The 21,687-nt window shown below is 31.4% G+C and overlaps 1 protein-coding gene across 1 annotated transcript; it reads left to right on the forward strand.

The window, feature by feature from the left end:
• Positions 1 to 4,966: 4,966 nt before the first annotated feature.
• LOC111710204 (meiosis-specific nuclear structural protein 1) lies at positions 4,967 to 15,705 on the forward strand. Its single transcript, XM_023484265.1, has 16 exons — positions 4,967 to 4,973; positions 5,377 to 5,434; positions 6,094 to 6,137; positions 6,199 to 6,239; positions 6,557 to 6,613; positions 7,132 to 7,241; positions 7,853 to 7,919; positions 8,638 to 8,711; positions 9,636 to 9,750; positions 10,518 to 10,631; positions 11,126 to 11,196; positions 11,485 to 11,568; positions 11,887 to 11,972; positions 13,266 to 13,353; positions 13,589 to 13,742; positions 15,266 to 15,705. The coding sequence occupies exons 1-16, from the start codon at positions 4,967 to 4,969 to the stop codon at positions 15,320 to 15,322; spliced, it is 1,227 nt and encodes a 408-aa protein (XP_023340033.1). The 3' UTR covers positions 15,323 to 15,705.
• The last annotated feature ends 5,982 nt before the right edge of the window (positions 15,706 to 21,687 follow it).

Consider the following 21,687-nt stretch of genomic DNA (forward strand, 5'->3'; position numbering starts at 1 on the left):
CTTTCAGAAGAACCCCAACATTTTGTTTTACATTTCTAAATTATGAATATAACTTTATTTTTATATCACTAATTGTTAGCGTGTTTCACTTCAATTAATCTTTTTAAATCTCGCTTTAAAACAATTAACATTTGATTGATCCAAACATAGATATATTTCCCAACTGAGGTATTAAGGGCAGGATATATGTTTGTATTGCATTATATTAAATAGTTGGATTTATACACTACGCCACAGACTGGAAAACTATAATATATCTATATACATATAAAGTATAAATTTTGTCTGTTTGTTTGTTTGATTTTATGTTCGATCATAACTCAGGAGCCCCTTGATCGATTCGCCTCAAATTATGATTAAATAATTCACAGTAGAAAGAAAGTTGAGTTTCCAGACAAAACTGGGGTTCCATGTTGTTTTTTGTATCATTATTTTTCTGTTCCCATAATTTGTGTCAGTATTCTATCTTTGCAACCTGATGGTGTAAACCATTTATATTTCAAGCTTTGACTATTTGTGCTTCAGCACTAGAAATTATAATTCATAGTTGGAAATATCAAATTCAAAGGTCTATGTTGCAAATATAGAAATCAGAAAAAAAGATTTTTTGGTGAACAATCACTTTATTTTATCCTCTCTGTACCTTTTATCCATTCAATTTATCTAGTTCATCTTTCTATCTGTATATGGATCTAAAAAAAGTAGTTATTATAGTGTCTTAATTCTGAACGAATTTCAGTGTTTAAGAACATCAAAATAATCATGAAGAATTTCAAATGAGACATAGAAAAACCTTGTATCATGTTTGTATTTATTGCACGCTTGAAGTTTGGGAAATCATCGGATGCATTTTAATACATTTTCATCACATCGCAGCCTCAGTTTTCAACCGACTCTGGTGTTTTTGTCAGTTTAAAATTTTTAATCTATTTGTGCAACAAAAACCTTGTATTAATGTAAAAAAAAACTTGTTTTCTTGTTTGTTTACCAAAACTTTAATTAAAAATATAATAATTTTAAAACTATAAAGGCTATTCGCTTGCACCATCAGATCGAAATTTTAGCAGAAATTTTTATGTTCTAAAAGACGAACTTTGGTTTAGAATGAAGGCTCTGACATCAATCTGAAAAAAGCTAAAAAAAAGCATCAACTGATTTTTAAAACTTTAAAGGCCCAATGCCATTTTAATGAATATTTCTTTTATGTTAAGTCTGAAAATTGATATTGACAAAACAAAGTTTGAATTTAAGTTTTAACAGTGCACCAGTGTAAGGTATCTCTCTGTGAGTAGAATAGAGTATACGATAAAATAACATTCCTGGTAAATGTAAATATATGTTTAAGTAACAAGTGGCCTACAGAATTTCTGCACTGCAGTTCAATAAAATTTTTAAAAAATTGACTTTTACCAATATGTATATTTATAGAAGGGGAAGGAGGGGGGCAGGGTAAATTATGGGTCCTGGTTAAAAGTCCATGACTTTGGAACCCAATTTCACCACCTGTAAAAAGAAGGATTTTTCGTAATAACTGCAGTTTTAAATATTAAAGAATAACAATCTTTTACGGACTTCGAATTAGAGACAAAAAATTCCCACATTTGTATTTTTATTAAACTTAAAGAGACTGCAAACGTATTCTTGAAACCTTTATCCGAATAATAATGTGGAAAATATTGTATTTTTATAGGTTTAAAAGTGTTAAACATATTGGCTGTCCAGCAGTTAGGTCAATTCTGTAGACAACACACAATTGAAAATAATCAGCTTTTGAATTGACAACATGCGATACCTAATTCATACTTGATCAGACAAAGCTTTTAAGAGGGCATTGCCATCTTTGCATGGAGAGTTACTTGAAATTACGCTTACAATCCCTGTAAAGTGTAACCAAAAGTACTCACAGAGAAGAGGAGGTGGGCGGGGGGTTAAAAAAATATTTCAAGCTTTTTATTTAGTCCCTGATTAGTAATTGTTTGCCGAGGGAGGGGTGGCTTCTCTCAGGGTTTTGGAGTAAATGTGAAAATCTATCCGACCTGCAGAAAAAAAATTGCAAATTTCAGTCCAAGTAGCCTATGGCGATCATATAATTTTGATAAGCCAAATTGAAAGCATTTGTTTCAGCTTACACATTAAAGATAATTGATAAATGTAAAAAATCTTTTTTTTAACTACATAGATACATAAATGTTTCATTAGAGCTGGTATAAACATCTTAATATCTTTATAAGTTATCTCATTTCCAAGTTTAAAAAAAACTCCAATTTTTCGCCTTAAAAAATCTTTAATTGATTGGTTCCATACAACCATGCGTTTTTACTCAACAGCCACGAAATATGAATTGTTCTCTGTAAAATTTAGAGCTTTCAATATTGTGCGCACTAAACCAAAAATCATCAAATTTTTGAGATATCTGAGGAAAACTAAGAAAAAACATAGTTTTCCTCGGATATCTCAATGATTTAACAATAATCTTTACTGCAGTGTAAGCTGAAACAAATGTCGTCAGTTTGGCTAGTCAAAACTATATGATCGCCACAGGCTACTTGGACTCAAATTCGCGATTTATTCCATGGATATATTTAAACAAAGACAGTAAAAAAAGCGGTAGCAGAGCCCTATTTTCAATTTTCAATTTTTTTAAAAGTTCCCTGTTTAAAGGACTTTTCATAAAAGGTCGGATAAATTTTCACATTTTACTCCAAAACCCTGAGCTATTCCAAAACCATGAGAGCAGCCACCCCTCCCTTGTTATCCTTGAGTATACTGTTATATCAAGGTGAACTAAACAATAAAATGTTAAAAAGTGAAAATTCAAGTATTTATTATCTTTTTTTCCTGTTTTAATTATTATGTAAATGTAATGCAATTAATTCTATGTAATTATATATTTCCATTCATGGAATTCATGTAATATACAGTTTAAATTGTGGAATTGAGGTAAATTGAATACATGGAGGATAAAATCCTTTTTTATTGAAATTCAGAATTTTTGTGAATTTGTTCATCATTATAAAAAAATGATTTTTCTCAAAATATCGTTTTTTGGGAGAAAATAACCTATTCAATGCATTGTAACATTCACTCACCCCCCCCCCCACAAGATCTATTGAATCAAATATTTTCATTATTAATCATTTTATGAAACTAAAGCGTACTTTATCAATATTACTCACTTCATCATGTATTTCATAAATAGTTATTATGTAACTATTGTGTACTTTATCAGTTTTACTCACTTCATGGTGAATTGTATTATGAACGTGCTTTACAGTATGAAGTAATCATCATCATATAAAGTTAAATTAGCTGTACATTATGGCATGTGTGCATATAAAGTTTTGATTGGTTCCCGGATTTTCTCCTAAAAATTTAGTATATTTCTAAAATATTTTTTTCAAATAAAATTATATTTTTTTATCTGCTTTCTTAAAAACTCAGGAAAAAATTATTTTTAAAAAGGCGCGAAACTTCTTTTTGTTTAAAAACTTTATAACAGTGCGAACCAAAATGATAGTATTATAAATAGTTAAATGCGTCACATTAATGATTAATTTTATGTATTTATGGGCGTACGACCCCCCGGCCCCCTCTACCCGTGCCCTCCCTGAGGGGGCATCCATGGGGGGCTCTCTTAATATTACATCTGTTTGCATTTCCCTTCCTCAGTCAATCATACATTCTATATTGCATTGCATGCACTTACCCAATCTATAAGATTAAGAAAAGAAATCAACATACAGTATCCATGTTTACCATTTTGAAAACTGATTATTTTTATTTGTGGTTTCTCTACAAAAGTGACTCGCGTGTTTCTTGCTTCAGAAACGATGGATAAATGAAGGTTTCAATGGCACATCTGACATGCCCTATGGAGGGTCACTTGAAATTACGCATGTATTCCATTCAAGTATAATTACATCGTATAAAACAAATACTTTTAAAATCTCACTTTTGCCCTTAACGAAAAAAATTTCATTAACAAATTTTTTAATCAATAATGCCTTCAGTGTAGACACATATTTTATATCATAATTTATAAAGCTTTATGTATATATCCTATGGAAATATAAATATTTTTTTAGAACGTTTCCATCTCTATTTTTCATCCCTTGAAACTTACACCACAGTATTAAGAGGAAGTGTAAGTATGTATATGATTGAATGTTTACATAGTCAAAAAAGGTATCAATATATTTTCAAAAACTTGGGGTTTTTAATGTTGCCAAGGGGGGGGCACAACATTTTGTATGTACTATTCCGTTTAATTCCGTCTTTTAAAGGATGTTTAAGTGTATAACTATATAATATTAATTACTTTAGAAGCTAAAACTATCCGGGAGTTTTCTTTCAGTGAATAGAGGCGTTTAAAAGTTTATAAATTATGTAATTCTATAACATTCCCAGTAAAGCGGTAGTACAGGGTTACCCACAAAGGATGAGACTTCAAAGACGATTGTACAGAATTTATTTGGTCTGTTTCCTTATATAATTACGATTCCCTGCAACTGTAAACAGGTTTCTTTTTTGCCTAGTCATTAAATAAGTCAAACTAATATTATTCAAGGCATCGTCAAATTTAAAGCTGGATCAGGTCGTCTTTGCAGTCTTATCTCTTGTGGGTAAACCATTATAATACAACCTTGAGTCATTTAAGCTTAAATTTAACTATATCTACATTTCCAATGTATAATGTGTTATCCTTGAAATGTTTAGGTATTGATCGAAAATATGATCATACATGGAGGCGGTGCACCCCCCTGCTCCCACCGGATCATATATTAGGAGTGTATTCAGGAATCCAGGGGGAGCTCATAACCCGTAGTACCGCAGGGGCCTGAAAACCACTTGAAACCATAAATTTTATTGTCCAGGGGGGAGGCTGATTGTTACTAAAGCTCTGAGAGGGGCGAGGCTGTCCGGTTGCCTCCCCACTTCCCCAGTTAAACGGCCCTGTGGCTGCAGAATGCTAGGTTAAAGATGATGCGTATGATATTATAATAATTAACACTTACAAATTTTGTGTAAGCAGTTTGCAGTCGTAGATATTAAATAATGAATAGAAAAAAAATAAAAATAAAAACATATTGTGTTGATGGTCATCCTTAAATTGGTTTGGCGGGTTTTAGGTTTCCGAATATATTCTGAATATGTGTACACTGTATACTTTGTGAACCCAGACAGGGATAAACCTACTTTAATCTTTTCTGTTTGCAAAAATATACATTTCTTATAAATCAAAAATTTTCATCCATAAATATATTTTTGAGGATACAATTCAAGGACTAATATTTAACCCTGCCTAATTATGAGAAAGGTAGACAAGGTAGTATTGGGGGTTATACTAAACATTCCGTATTGATAAAATAAAATGAGGAATTGGGAAACATCCAAACATTGGAGTTAGAAACAGACTTGGTTATCCATTAAAAAGGTTAAATATGTTAAAAAAGATTATAATTCACAACCATTCATTTGATTATTATTTTATGCTTTTAAAACACTGCAAACGTGCAACGAACGTGACTCTCTGATCAATCGATCAGATTTTATTTGCACTATTCTTATAACCAATTTTCATATATATATATTACACATATATTTTATTTAAAAGAACGTAATTTATACGTGCTATAATTTATGCTATATAGTATTACTGATATTTTAATAATAAAAAATCTATTCTCAATATTATTATTATTTATTAAAAATTAATGGTGCTATTTTTATCATGTTTTCTTTGGCGTTAATATTTTTAATCCTTACCTACCATACCCTTATAATAGTTTAGCCTCTACGTATTAGTTCATACTTATAATTTCAGAAAATTCATGTGGAATATAGAATGATACCAAGGAAACAATTATTTGATATTCTTTAAAAAGAATTTTTATTATTATAATGCACGTTTGCTAAGTTTTTCACTAATTTTCTAGGAATTTAAATTTTTTTCTTAATATTTTGAAATGAATGTCTAAATAACCAAAAATGTCATGCCATTTACAAGAAATGTGGAGAAATTTGACAAGTGACATGGTTTTTAAAAATCAAAGTAAATTTCATTTTTGAAAAAAGTTGTTTCTGATAATATAGGAAGTATTTGCCAGAGGATCGAATCCGTCAGAAAATTGTCCAAGGTAAAAATTAATTATTTATATTTTAAACATAATTTTTCAAATATAATTCATGATTTTTTAGGAAGTCTAGAGCTAAGGACGTTAGCTTCACAGTTAGAACAGGTTAAACTTGTACTTTGTACATAATTTATACCCATGACTTCAGTTTTAGTACATATCTGAAGTGCAATATAATATCCATTAATACATCTTAAGGTGTCTCTGAAAATAAGTGTGTTTAAGCTTTTTGCCTACGAAACGTCCGTTTTATTGTACTAAAAGTTAAAGAGGTGGTGGTTGATGAAACATTTGTTTCAAAATGCTTTTTTCACCAATTCTTATAAAAAAAGGAAAAGTGGTGTAAAATATATAGTCTTTTCGTATCGGCATACAGATCTTTAGAAAAAAAATTTAAATAAATAAAATGTTGAATTTTTTAGGCATATATTAACAAGGAGAGAGCAGCCCAACTTGCAGAAAAGCGTGCACAGCAACAGGTATTTTAAATATCGTCTTCTTTTTTTATTAATATTTTCAACTTTTTAATCGACTAAAGTTGAGGCCAGTATATTTTTTTTTGATAAATAAAAATAGCTGAAGTCTTGCAGATATATATATATTTATATATAAACATGGAAAGACTGCTTACATACAGAGCGTCCCATATCATACTATATAATCTCCAATCTTTAACGTGAAAATACGCACATAATACTTGAAAAATCTAGCAAAACAATTTTCTACTTATTGAAAAATTGTCAAGACGACATTTGATAATTTCTTCCGATGTATTCGTTATTAAGGGTTTCACTGTAGAATTAGCCTTATTAAATTTTTCAAAATGATTCGTTCTTCTTAAATTTTCTGGTTTGTCCCCCAAATAGTAATTTAGACCCATTAACGCGGTCTTATTTGATGTGGGACACCCTGTATGTGTAAAAAAAGATAATCAACGGTCGCATTTAAAATTAGTTCTTACAAAAATGAAGTCTTGAATATGTTCTAATTACTTCAGATAGAAGAAAATGAGAGAAGGTTTGAAAATGAAGAGAAGGAGAAAGAAAGATTAAACAACCTAGAGAAAGAAAAACAAGAAATTAGGGATGATGCACTTAGAAGACTAAGGTATCCTTTACAAAAGTCGTCTTACATAATATCTGTAAAGTCGTCTTACTTTTATGATATTTTTTTTACAAGTCTTTATCATTCCATTGAAGTCTGAATTTACTAAATAGTAGTTAGATTAAGTCTTACTTTAGGTCGTTTTACTCCATGTTTACAGTTTATTTTGATTTTTTTAAATCTTCTCGGTTTCATCTTGTTTCATCTTGGTTTGATCTTAGTTTTATCTTGGTTTCATCTTAGTTTCATCTTGGTGTCATCTTAGTTTCATTTTTGTCTCATCTTGGTTTTAGCTTAGTTTCATCTTGGTTTCATCTTAGTTTCATCCTATTTTCAATTTGGTTTCCTCTTGTATTTATCTTGTTTTTTTCTTGGTTTTATGTTCATTTGATCTTAGGTTGATTTTGGTTTGATCTTGGTTTGATCTTGGTTTCATCAAGGTTTAATCTTGGTTTTATCTTGTTTGTTTTGGTTTTGCTTGGTTTCATCTTGTTTTTTTCTTGGTTTCATCTTGTTTTTTTCTTGGTTTTATCTTGGTTTCATTTTGGTTTTATCTTATTCTCATCTATGAAGATTTTCTGGTTTAATTCAGATCTAACCTAAGTTTACTCTAGGTACCAAAAAGAGCTTGATGAGCAGCTAAAACTGATCCAGGAGGAGAGAAATAAAATCTTCAACCAGGAACAAAATCTTTCTATTATTGATACACCATCACAACTGTCTTTTTATTTTAAAATTCGAAGCTTGCAAAAACTATTTTTTAAGCAAACCTAGATTTTTACCAACAGTATATACTCTAGAGCTGACTTTTTTATATTAATACCAACACAATTAACTGTCTGATTTATTTTGAAATTTAAAGCACAACAAAACGTTTTTTTAGCAAACCAACACTCCAATTTTTCTTGATTTTTAGTCATAGTTCATGCTAATAGAATTTTCTCTATATTCAGGCCTACAAAACTGTTTTTAATTCAAAGCGTACCAAAACTATTTTTTCTAATTTCTTAACCAACCAAGATTCTCTAGATTTCTAGGAAAGGCTGCAGAACTGATTTTCTAGCCAACAAGCATATTTCTTTCTTTTCTAGAATTCTAGCTCAAGTTTCTTCTATGATTTCTAGAGCAAACCAACGCTACTATATTTCTGTATTTCTAGCATTGTGGCTTTTCTGTATTTCTAGAAAATCAGCTGCAAAGCGCTTTTTTCTGTATTTTTGGATTCCTAGGAAACTAGCACAACTGTTTTCCTAGATTGCCAACCATTAATGATCCAAGCCATTTGTTACACTTACATTACAAATCAAGTCCTAAATTAATATAATTGGAAATTGACCAAAAATTGTATCTCCCAGAGAATGATAATTACAGTTTGTAATAAAGATATTCTTGTTTTCAGTTTATTGCCGAGAAAGAGATGATAGATTCTATTGTTACAAGAATACACCAGGAGAACCAGGAACAGAGGCTCAGGTGTAATAACCGTTTTTTTTCTGTTTTTAAAAGCATGCTTTTTTTAGGACATCGAGAGGGAACTTAAAGGGTGTGTTGGTGTTATTTCTATTGACTCTTCATTTGCATGTCAGATTCACCTTGGTACCTTTAAACATTAGTGGAGGAAGAATTACTCAATAATCCTTGTTTTCCTCTCTTAAAATAAATCATTTTCTATTTTTTTTTTCATAAAATCTTACCAGATATATGGGAGAAAATTAAATTGAGGACATTTTTAACTTTTCACAACATTGTTCCTCATAGTTATTCCGATAAATGAAATAATCAATTTTATATAGAATAAACAAGGGTAAATCGTCAAATAGGCGTAGACAGAGGTTTAAAGGGTATCTTTGTGAATCAGTGTTTTAAATAAGATCTGAATTCTGAAAATTATTCTGTAAATCAATGAAAATATATTAATCTAACCCAAGTCTGTTTATTGTAGGAAATTACAGGAGAAGATTGATCAACAGACCAGCATCCAGTAGTACCTGGAGTCTAACCAAGTTGTTTATTGTGGGAAATTACAGGAGAAGGTTGATCAGCAGACCAGTATCCAGGAGTACCTGGAGTCCAACCATGTCTGTTTATTGTAGGAAATTACGGGAGAAGGTTGATCAACAGACCAGTATCCAGGAGTACCTGGAGTCCAACCAAGTCTGTTTATTGTAGGAAATTACGGGAGAAGGTTGATCAGCAGACCAGTATCCAGGAGTCCCTGGAGTCTAACCATGTCTGTTTATTGTAGGAAATTACAGGAGAAGATTGATCAACAGACCAGTATCCAGGAGTACCTGGAGTCTAACCAAGTCTGTTTATTGTAGGAAATTACGGGAGAAGGTTGATCAGCAGACAAATATCCAGGAGTACCTGGAGTCTAACCAAGTCTGTTTATTATAGGAAATTAAGGGAGAAGGTTGATCAACAGACCAGTATCCAGGAGTACCTGGAGTCTAACCAAGTCTGGAGGGAGAGGGAGAACCAGAGAACTGAAAAGGAAAACAGGATGATAAAGGTGAACCTAGCGTCCATTTTTTATAATCAAACTGTAATTTATTGACATAGTTTTCTTTCGTTTTTCTTTTCTAGATATTTTTAAAATGCTCTAGTCTACATTAATTTGAGATGTTCGTAATTTTCTAGAATTTATTATCTTTAAAGGGATTGTTTGTTTATTTGAAAATACACAATATGCCCTAATTTTCTATTTTAGAATCACAACAAAGCCTATATTTTGCGGATTTTTTCGATCCTTATAATTTGCTTCCGGTGGAAGCAAATTATGAGTATTTTTAAATTGGACTAAACAATATAGTGCACTCTTTTTACTTGACATAATATATTAATAGTAAAAATGTATAAAAATAAAGCTGATTTAACCAAATTTTAGTTCAGTTTTGTTTCTCCTTCAAATCTTATGTCAGAGCTTTATAAATTCAGTTACGCCACTTCATATGGAGCTCGGGAACGTTAAGAATTCATTGGAGGATCAATCGTATTAAGAAAGATTTTTGGACCTCCCTCTCCCCGTCCCCCTCCCAGCTATCATAAAGTTTGCATTCAGAATTGGTTAGGTTAAGCCAATTTCTGGACCGAGTGCTGCGGCTAGGACAGAGTAGGGTGCCAAGCGCGTGCCACATTTTCAACATTTCATGTATATTTTTGATGAAAGGGGGGGGGGCGGGGGTCCAAAAATCATTCTCTAGGAAGTTACCTCATTTAGAATTCCATATTTCATATTTTTCTTCAATTTAACTATAAGCTTAAGCATATTTTGTTTAGATGTTCTTGGAGGAGAAGGAGAGACGGGACAAGAGGAACCAGGAGATGGAAACAGAGAGAAGACAACTTAAAAACCAAACCGTTCTTAAACTCTCAGAACAAATCAGGATCAAGGTTTGTTTTAAATTTGTTTTATGGCTTTACTTTCATGAATAGATATAGTTATAGTCATCATTATCTTTACTATTAGTATTATTATTATTATTATCACTCGTTATCTTCTGCTACTTCCAATAGGGCTGGTATCATTGCACATGTTATGCTAACTCTGTGATCAATGCACTCCGGAAGGAGGCAAATGATTACAAAGAGAGGTGGGTACCTGGTAGCATTCGTGCTATTATGACATTTTGTGATAAGAAATTAATTTAGATTTTATATGTAAACTGCAGAAGAAGTCCTTGAAAGGACCATTCGCTTATTTGAAAATACAAGTTTAAACTTATTAGTTACGTATTCTCCATTAATAATCCTATATCCATATAGAAAAAGATATCTTCAGTAACATGTTTAGTGGATTTCTGAGCCAATTGTTTATGATACTTTTTTGTTAAAGGGTAACTTAAAAGTTTACCTGATTATTAGTTGATAAAATCTTAATATTTTAGGAAGAAGAAAAGCTTGAGAGAGAAAGACTATTGCTTGAACTTTTACAATTTAGAAATCAAGAAAAGGATAGGTATGCGAGACAAAACAAATCTTCGAAAATCATCAAAAATCCGAATTCAATTTCAGAAAGCCTGGCTATTACCTAGACTAAAAACAATTGTTTTTTTAAATTTGTAAACAAAAAGAATATTGTTTTTTTAAATTGTCATAAAATCTGTCATTACCAGACAGTATTTTTTTAATGTTTGCATTTTTAACCTATGAAACATTTTAAAAAGAAAAAAATAATGTGCCAAACACAGCATTAGAATATTACTAATTTTCTTTTAATTGTAATAATAGTTTTTCAAATTTTAAGATTGCGAGAAGAACAGGAAATTGAAGACGACATTCGTCGTAGGGTTAATCTTAGAGAATCTAACATACTTGCAGCTCAATACAGGTAGTCATTTAGTAGCATTATAAAAAAGGTAGTCTTTTTTAGCAGTATTACAATAAGAGTAGACTTTTTTACTAGTATTTCAATAAAGTAGTCTTTGTATCAATACATTTCAGATATTCATTTAATCTATTGGTAGTCTTTGCATAGCAGTTTAGAAGTGGAATAGAGGTAGTTATTCAGTAGCAATAATATAGAAGTCTTTTATTAGTAGTATAATACATTAGGCAAAGACATAATGGAAACTTGAAATATTTATAAAGGAAGGATAAAGAAAGGAGAAGGTGGAAGGAGAAAATAAAATTTGAAATATTTATAAAGGAAGGACAAAGAAAGGAGGGAGGAGGAGGAGGATGAACGGTGGAAGGAGAAAATGATGCAAAAGTTTGCCGAAGATGATAAACTAGGTAATATATATACAAAGAGAACTAGAAAACTCTGGAATAGGAAGATGACTTTCAGACTTAAGTTATAGACTTTCAAGAGTCTAAAGTACATGAGACACAGTAATTTTGTAGTCTAAACAGGCCCCTTGAACTAAATAAGGGTTAAAACTACTTGATTTGAAACAACATTAAATACACTTGAAAAGTGCTATAAAGTCGCCTTCCAATTCCACAGTTTTCTGGTTCTCACTGTATATTAATTTTTTATGGTGAATACCCAGCCGGGGGAAAAAAAAATCAAGCAGAATGCAAAATTAAAACTTTTGCTTTCAGAATATGGCAGAATCTAGAAAGGTATCTTAGAATCACATCTGTAACAATATTTAACAACTTTTTTATTTTTAAGAAGGTTGAAGATTCGTATTTTGAAAATCTTTCCCATAGTACCAAATATTTTTTTACTTCTTTTCAGTGGCAATATTTTAGAAGAAAGACATTACGTAGGAAGCTTTCCAATTAAAAAAAATGACAAGATTAACTTGAAACGGCTTTCAATTTAAGGATCAAATTTCATTTCAGTTTTCCCTTTAGGATATTATTACACTGCGGAATATGGAATAAAGATTAAATTAATCTGCAGATTAACAAAAGATCGAGATCAAGCATCGATCTTGAAATCGACAATAAATAGTTCTCAGCTCAGATTTCATAATATAAAAATTTAATATTAAAATATTTTAAAATCAGCTGGAAAAAAGTTTTCATCTGATTTTTTCATTTTGTTTCTAGTTGATTGATTGATTTAATTAAGTTTCTAATTAATTAATTGATTTGATTAAGTTTTTACTATTGACTGATTGCTTTTATTAAGTTTTTAATTGATTGGTTTATCGATATTGATTAATTGATATAATTAAGTTTCTAATTAATTGATTAATTTGATCTAGTTTATAATTGATTGGTTGCTTTAATCATGCTTTTAATTGTTTGTTTGATTAAATCAAATTTATAATTGATTGGTTGGTATAATTAAGCTTTTATAATTGTTTGGTTGCTTTAATGAAGTTTATAATTCATTAATTGATTTAGATTTTTTCTTATTGATTAATTGATTCAATTAAGGTTTTATAGTCTATTGATTGATTTTGATAAATTGATTCAATTAAGATTGTATAGTTGATTGATTGATTTTTTCAGTTGCTACTTTATTTATTCAGCTAAGTTTCTATTTGATTGATTTAAATATTTTTCTAATTGATTGATTTGATTTGATTAGATTTAATTAAATTTCTATAATTGACTGATTGATTTAAGAGCAAATGAACGAGCAGAGGAGGCGGATGAAAAGAGAAGAGCACAAAAGAGCAATCCAGGAGATCCTTCAAGATAAGCAGAGGAGAAGGTTTATATTTTTAAATCAAAAATGTTATAAATGTAATTTAGATTTGGTGCTAATTTGCCCTAATAATTTGAAGCAGATTTGTCTTCTATGATTCTTGTTATTATAAGATTTTAAGATATTATTAAGATATAAGAATTTTATTATTTTTACCAGAATTTCATTATTTTTACCAGAATTCTATTATTTTTACCAGAATTCTGTCAATAATATTCCCTTTAATGATTGTTAATTGAAGGATGGAGGAGGCCGAAAAGAATATTGCTCTAAGAGCAGAGCAGGAAGATGAAGAGAGAAGACAGAGAAGTATTCTGGAAGAGGAGAGAAGACGAATGCTCCAAGAGCATATACAGAAGTTGGAAGGATACATACCTAAAGGAGTACTTACTCAGGTAGGTACCAAGAGGAGTACTGATACAGGTAGGTACCTAAAGGAGTACTTACTCAGGTAGGTACCAAGAGGAGTACTGATACAGGTAGGTACCTAAAGGAGTACTTACTCAGGTAGGTACCAAGAGGAGTACTGATACAGGTAGGTACCTAAAGGAGTACTTACTCAGGTAGGTACCAAGAGTAGTACTGATACAGGTAGGTACCTTAAGGAGTACTTACTCAGGCAATTAAGATTTACCCTTAAATCACAACAGTGGATTCTATCCTAAATGAGTTATATGAGGAAAGAGGATTTCTTACTCATGTAGTTAGGGCTGGGCACGTTCCAACTTTTTCTAGTCATTTCATTAGTTAACCGTTAATTTTAAAGGTGAGAACGCAGCCTTCGTTCTGTTAACAGAATTTTCTTTTTTTAAATTACTGTTTATTAACGGCGTTAACGGAAAAAATCCAAAAATCGTTAACGATAAAATACACTATTAACGGCAAGAAGCGCCAAAAAAGTTCGTTAACTGTTTAAGAAATCGCGAACGGCCGTCGTTAACTGTTAATTACAGTATTAACGGTGTAAAAATCGTCACCAGCATAGCCGTTAATGGTCGATTACAGTATTAACGGTTCCTGAAATCGTTAAAGGTCTTTTGTAGTATTAACGGCGTAAAATGTCCACAAAAACTCGAGGTTTTACAAATTCCAAAATTGTTTATTACTTATTTTCTGCCTAATTATTCCCCTTTGTGGCTTGATTGAAGAAGAGTAAATAACAAAAAATATTAAAATGTTTTAAAATATTAAAATGTGGGAAGTTTTTTAAATGTTTAAAAAAGAACAAAGTTAAAAATCCTAGGTGTAAGTTTTACTCTAAAGTTTAATTGCATGTTGTTCAAGACAGAGCATTGTGAACTCAGTTTATTTCCAACTTTGTTGCACTTACCTGTAATTTTCACCATTAAAACAAAAATACGAAATTCACCATTTTTTTGTAAAATAAGCTTTTTAACCGTTAATTTTTTTTCAAGTACGGCTAATCGTTTTTTTAACGATTTAAAAATTTGCGGTTTTGCCGTTCGTTAACGGACTCTTTCGTTAAATTTTGAAGACCTCCGTTCCGTTAACGGAACTTTGCCCAGCCCTACATTTAGGTATAGGTACCCTGGCACCTAGAAGAGTAGTTAATCAGGTAGATGCCTGGAGGAGTTCCTACTCAGGTAGGTACCTACTACCTAAAGGAGAACAGATATAAGTAGGTAACAAGAGGAGTACTGATACTGCTATAGGTACATAGATGAGTACTTATACTACAGAGATATACGAGTACTGATAAGTGATACGGTAAATTATAGAGGATTTCTATGTAGTTATATAATTATAACTATACATACTTAGAAATACACATAGAAATATACCTAGAAATATACATAAATAATATATAATATATTAACTAACATCACTTTTAAGTTCTAAATCTTTAAGAACTTCACAAACAGAATGTAAAAATATTAATGATCAGGAATTGTTTTAGTCGGACCTGAACCTGCTAGGAGAGCAGCTAAACCTTAAGACGTGGGGAAGCAGTTAAACTACTGGGTTGAGTAGCTAAACCTAACCGACTAAAGAAGCAGCGAAAAGTTATAACTTCTAAGCAGCTAAATTTAAACTCCTTGCAGGAAGCATCAGTGAAACCCGAACTATGATAAACAGCTAAAACTTGACTACTTAGCTACAGTGGTAAACGATTTTATCAAAACAAAGAAGACGACTTTCGAATTAAATTTTGATTTAAATCAAGCTATAGAACAGCATGGAAACACGTAAACATAGAAGTCAGTAGAATTAATCAATTAAATAATCATTGTGTTGATATAATCCCTTACCACCGTATGTTATCAAGTTATCTAAAGAAACGCAATAAACGTAGTGTAAAATGTAAATTGTAAAATGTAAATAAATGTTTAGAAAGAATGTTTGTCAAAAATAAAATGAAAAACAAAGTAATAATTTTATCTTGACCTTAGTTTTATGAGTTAAGCTGCTGGGGGGAGATATATTTGAGGACTATGGGGGGCGGTATACAGGCGTATTTAAGAGGGGGGGGAGGGAATTAGAAGTGGCTTGAGGCACGGATTTTCATGTAATCTGGTATTTATGTAATTTAAGAATTAAGACCAGGTCTTATCTACTTCAACTGACGCATTACGTGCGTATACAAGTATGCATGGTGCAGTATGGAGGATTAAACCAATTTACAGATTTTTAATAATGGAGTGGCACTGGGGACAGGGTGGGGTATTGAAACTTGTTTTTAAANACGGTAACGGTTGACAAAATATTCAGAACTTAAGTATGTAACATAAAAGATTTTTAAAATCTTTTTCTTATTAAACCTGGTGTGAGAATTTTGACAAAATAGTCCTGAAAAGATTTGTTCAAATTCAATAATAATTTTTTTGGTCAAACATTTATAAATTCTAAAATATATTGGGACAACTGACTGCAACTTATTTTTGTGGCTTACCAAAACAAAAAGAAAAATTACCACATTTGAATTGATTTTACGTTAAACTAAATATGATGTATATATAGTTGGCACAATGTCTCTTCAGGGTTACCCACGAAAAATGAGAGTCCAGAGACGACTGTGAGGAATTTGATCAGTCTCTTTTCGTACTAGTAGGCTTCCTTGCAGACTTAAACTTGTGTTTTTTCATTTGATAAACCATTAAGGTATAAACTAAAAATTAAGCTTTAAATCGTCATATTTAAAAGAATTGGATCATCTTTACAATCCAAAGTCTCATCCTTAGTGAGTATGTATCTTCAACATAAATTAAATCTCGCAACCTCATCACGAAATCTAACCTACAGGGTGTCCCACGAAACATGACAATAGCAAGACGACTTGAAAGTCGTCTTTGATATTTGAATTTATTTTTGACATTTAGTCTTCTATCTACTTTAACATGTATGATTCTTGAAACAATTATCACATAATTCTCCTAGCCCTGGCATTTCCAAAAAGTGGTCTGCGTTTTTTGTGCTTTCAATATTACCGGAGATATAAAGAGTTTGGTTCAGATTTCAATTTTGTTAAATAAAAGCAAACTTGTCGAAATCTGAACGAAATTCTTCATATCTCGGGCAATATTGAAAGCACAAAAAAGGCAGACCACATTTTGGAAATGGCAGGACTAGGGGAATTTTGTGATTATTATCTCTAGAAATTTACTTCTAAGATTAGGTTGACAAATAAACGCAGCAAATTATATCAAAAATCAAGACGACATTCAAGTCGTCCTGCATACTGTCATGTTTCGTGGGACACCCTGTATATAAAACAGCTGTTTGCCCAATTGGTTAAAGTTATATTTACCTCCCTAAACAATTTATATGTTTTCTAGCCCCGGATTTAAATAATTCCAATGCGCCAAAGCGCTTGTTTCTTGATTCAGCACTAAAGGAGTATTTTGAAAAATCCACTTGCTGTTGTTTATTTAACTATTTCAGTGGTCCATATAATTCCATTTCTGATTCCAAATGGGATTTAGGTTGAAAGTACATTTAGGGGCATGAAAGTACACTTTATATGTCATTGTGAACTTTGACAAGATTTTGTGTACGTGTACTACACTTCAGAAATGTGAAAAGATGTAAATATTACTTATTAGTATTTAATATAAGAGATAGATTATGATGTACAGAAAAACACTCCCTTGCCGTATACATTCTGCAGTATGGATTTTTTTCTACAACTTGACATTATACTTCCAATTGTTTACAATAACAACATGGTTTATTACTGCCCCTAATATCAATCAACCAACGTTTGGGGAATTTGGCATTGATCAGATGGAATTATATGGACTCATGATCTATTTTGGTTTACAGCAGTGCATCAAAATTTTCGACAGAAATCATCTCTTTATTAGGACTGAGCACGTTTCAACTTTTTCTAGCCGTTTTGTTAACGGTTAGTTCCAATTCTGTTAAAAAAGAAAAATTTATGTTAGCCATTCATTTTTAATGAAAGAATGGAATGTTCGTTTCGTTAACGACATTTTCCGTTTATTTTTTAATTAACGTTAGTTAACGATTTCAATTTTATTAACGGCGTTTACTGGACAATTTTAACCGTTAATTTTTTTTGTAAACGGCCAATTGGTTTCGTTAACGATTTTAAGATTAACGGTTTTTGCCGTTCGTTAACGGACTCCTCCGTTAATTTTCGAAAACCTTGTTTCGTTAACGGAACTTTGCCCAGCCCTACTCTTGATCAAGCCTTTTTAGATAATATTTTGTCCCGAGCTTTAGAGAAAATTCAAATTCAAAAACTTAAAACCAGGTCGTGCTAAAATAATAATATTAATTAATGATATTTAATGTTTTAATTTTTCTTATTAAAATTTCTAGAGGTCCTTGCATTCTTCCTCCCCTGAAGCCGCCACCGTTCCTGTCCATTTTGTCACTGTAATATTCATAAAAATACAAATATACATAATACACGCCCCCATATACAGATAATTTGTAATTTGTGGTGTTTGTATTCCTTGAGAAAAACTAGGGTTTATCACTAGAAGGACTAGAGGGGACCAGGGGGGAGTACAATATCAATATAAGTTATGTGACGGTTACTACGCCACTAAATATTAACGCATTACGGAATTGTATTCATCCCTCATCCCGTGAGTCATCCCATTTCAAATATGTGTACTGAGAGTATGTGGAAAAATATCTATCTTAAAAAGTTTGATAAGTTAAAATTCTAGCTTTTTAGTCTTCAGTCATTAATTTTGACTCTTTTGGCTCCTAAATCAAGATTTTTTCCCCCGGAAATAAATCTTGCACCCCCCCCCCTTACTTAAATTCTGTATCCGCCCCTGGTGTCGACGCTTCTTTTGCAATTAGAAATATTTTGGAGAAAATGTCATCTTGTAACTTAATGATTTAGAAAATGAAAATGTTTAAAATTTAAATGATGCACGAGGTAAGGCTGTTTGCTCTAGAATAAATGATCACCTGTAGGAAGAAAACCGTGCAGTTTTTCCGCCCCCAAAGAAGGTTAAATAGAGGCGTAGTTGCATATGTTTATCTAGCTATAAATGTCGAGTGGGAAAGAAACATGAGATGTGATCAATTTGGTTTTATATCCAGGTACAGTGTATACACAGATTCATCCATGTATATAGTTTTGAGATTATACATCAATCTTCCTGTGGTTCATACAGTGAGACACCTAACACTGATGATTAATGGGAGTGTTCGCGAAAATTTTATATCCGATCTCTACTAATCTTACTTTCCATACAAATTCAGAAAGTTGCAACATTCAACTCGGATCGTAAAAAAAAATTCCAAACAAATCATACAGATATTACAACTAATAATCATAGAGTTATTTTTGAAAATATTTATTCCTGTCTCGAGGGTTTTTGAAAATGAAGACGACATTTTCATATTATCCAAGAATATTCGAAAATCCAGCGCCAATATTAACTATATACGAATGCGTCGAAAAATAATCGATGCCTATAGGTTGTAATATCTGAATGATTTGTTTGAAATTAAATTGATTTATTTACGATCAGTGTTGAATGTTGCATCTTTCTGAATTTGTATGGGCGATACTTTCTTGAGCATGAGTCGTTTTTAACAATTTTCTCCTGATAGACGCAACAGATAGAAGTAAGATTATTAGCTGTCAAAAGCACTTGTTTTTCGCCGTAAGCCTGTACCCCTTTCATTTTTCGCGAACACTCCCTTTAAGAAGACGACTGTTCCTCACAAATTATTGTCCAATGAATATAGAACATTGCAATTGTGTTGTTGTACTCAGACTAATGTCCTTTAAACCTTTATCTCATCAATATTGTGGAAGATATTGAGGTTCACTTACAGTCCCTCGTAGGACAAACAATTTCTAGTTTACCTTTATAATGCAGGTAAGATCAACTAAATCTGAGTAAATTGTTTAAGCTTTGGATGGGTTAAATACTGAGTATTGAATGGAAAGATGGAGTGATGTATATTGAATATTGATGAATGAATGAATGATTGCATAAGATGGAGTGATGTATATTGAATATTGATGAATGAATAAATGATTGTATAAGATGGAGTGATGTATATTGAATATTGATGAATGAATGAATGATTTTATAAGATGGAGTGATGTATATTGAATATTGATGAATGAATGAATGAATGATTGTAGAGTGAAAGAGTGTAGAGTATGATTGATCTAAGGCAAATGTAAGGCTGACATGACAGTAATTGTAGAGAATATGGTTGAGACAATTATATCAATATCATATATCAATATATGGTCTTCTATCGTTGTATATAAACCCTTTTCATACTATATCTATCAATCCATCTATACAAAAATGTCAAAACGGGCATAAACTTTTTGTGTGGCCTCATATGACCCCTAGGAAGGTTTATGGATGGTCAGAATTTAGAAATTTGCCTTCCGATAATTTCGATTATCAAAATCTACGAAAAAAGCTTTGGAAGCCGATATATATAGTATACTATATCAACAGTGTTTACTGTATAGTATACACATCTATCCTTTCCTTACTAACAACATATGATTAATTTTATCATTCTACATGAACCTTTTTTACACTATTTATCTATCTATCATTATACCTATCCCTCTATCTATGCATACCCTTTCCATCAATATATGGTCTTCTATAAATATACTGCAAAGAACTGTTTTAATTTTTCATATTTATTACAAAATGATTCGGATTACTCCTCTTCAGTTAACAAACAATGGTTAAATCCACTAAATATCTATCTATCTATTTATCTCTCCTTTGTAACATAAATAGAAATAAAAAATATTTATCCATCTAATTTTGAATTTGCTATATATATCAATCTATCCATCTGTCTATCTATATATATATCTAGCTAGTTAGCTACAGGGTTACCCACAAAGGATGAGACTTCAGAGGCGATTGTACAGAATTTGTTTAGTCCGTTTTCTTGCATTAAGGGTTCCTTGAAGGCCATAACCTGGCATATTTCAGTGCTTGTCAATTTAGTATACCATCAAAATACCTAATTGAATGCAAAAACCAAAAATCAAGCTTCAAATCGTCATATTTTTAGAGTTTTGGGTCGTCTTTTCAGTCTCATCCTTTGTGGGTGATCCTGTATCTACCTATAACTTTTAATCTATTTATCTGCAATCTATCTATTTAAATGTTTAACAGTATCATTTGATTTATCTATCTAGTTTTTGATCTCTCTATCTATCTAACTGACTGTCTGTTTGTCGTCTGTTTACACCATCTTTGTTCGACTATAATGACAGCGGATGCAAACAAGTTGACAGCTATTTAAAGCTATTAGACCTGATGACAGCTGGACAGTGTGGGCTGCTTGAATATAAAAAGCTGACAGGTGTGCAAGGTTTGCAATAATTACTGAGTTGAAAAATAATAAAGGAATGGATTAGCGCCGGATTTATCCTCGGCTTCAAGACCCTCTAATCCTACTTAACAAGATACGGGTGGTTTTATTTTAATCTGGTCAAAGTTCACAGCAGCGGTCCATAGGTGGCAAGCTCTCAGGCAAAAATCTATACCAATTTTGCCAATTACTTTTTAGAAACTAAAGTTAAAAACAAGTGCTTAATGCATGTCAAGTATTACAAAAAAAGTAGTTTCTACTGAGTTAAAATCTAAACTCTAGGCTTTGCGACACTTCCAAGACTCTGTCTTCAAAATTCATGCAAGTTTTCCTATCAGTCTAGCAAAAAAAAAAGAAAAAAAATTGGCACAGATATAAATTTAAAGATCTTTAATTATTCCCCTTTTTAAAATGGTAAAATACAGTTTAAGTTTATTTATGATATTTTTATTACTATCACTGTAGTGTGACTGAGAAGGAATTGAATGTGTGTGGTTTATAAAGCAAAGGTTTAAGTTGAGG

Source organism: Eurytemora carolleeae, unplaced genomic scaffold (genome assembly GCF_000591075.1).
Source record: "Eurytemora carolleeae unplaced genomic scaffold, Eaff_2.0 scaffold1020, whole genome shotgun sequence".
NCBI classification, from domain to species: Eukaryota; Metazoa; Arthropoda; class Copepoda; order Calanoida; family Temoridae; genus Eurytemora; species Eurytemora carolleeae.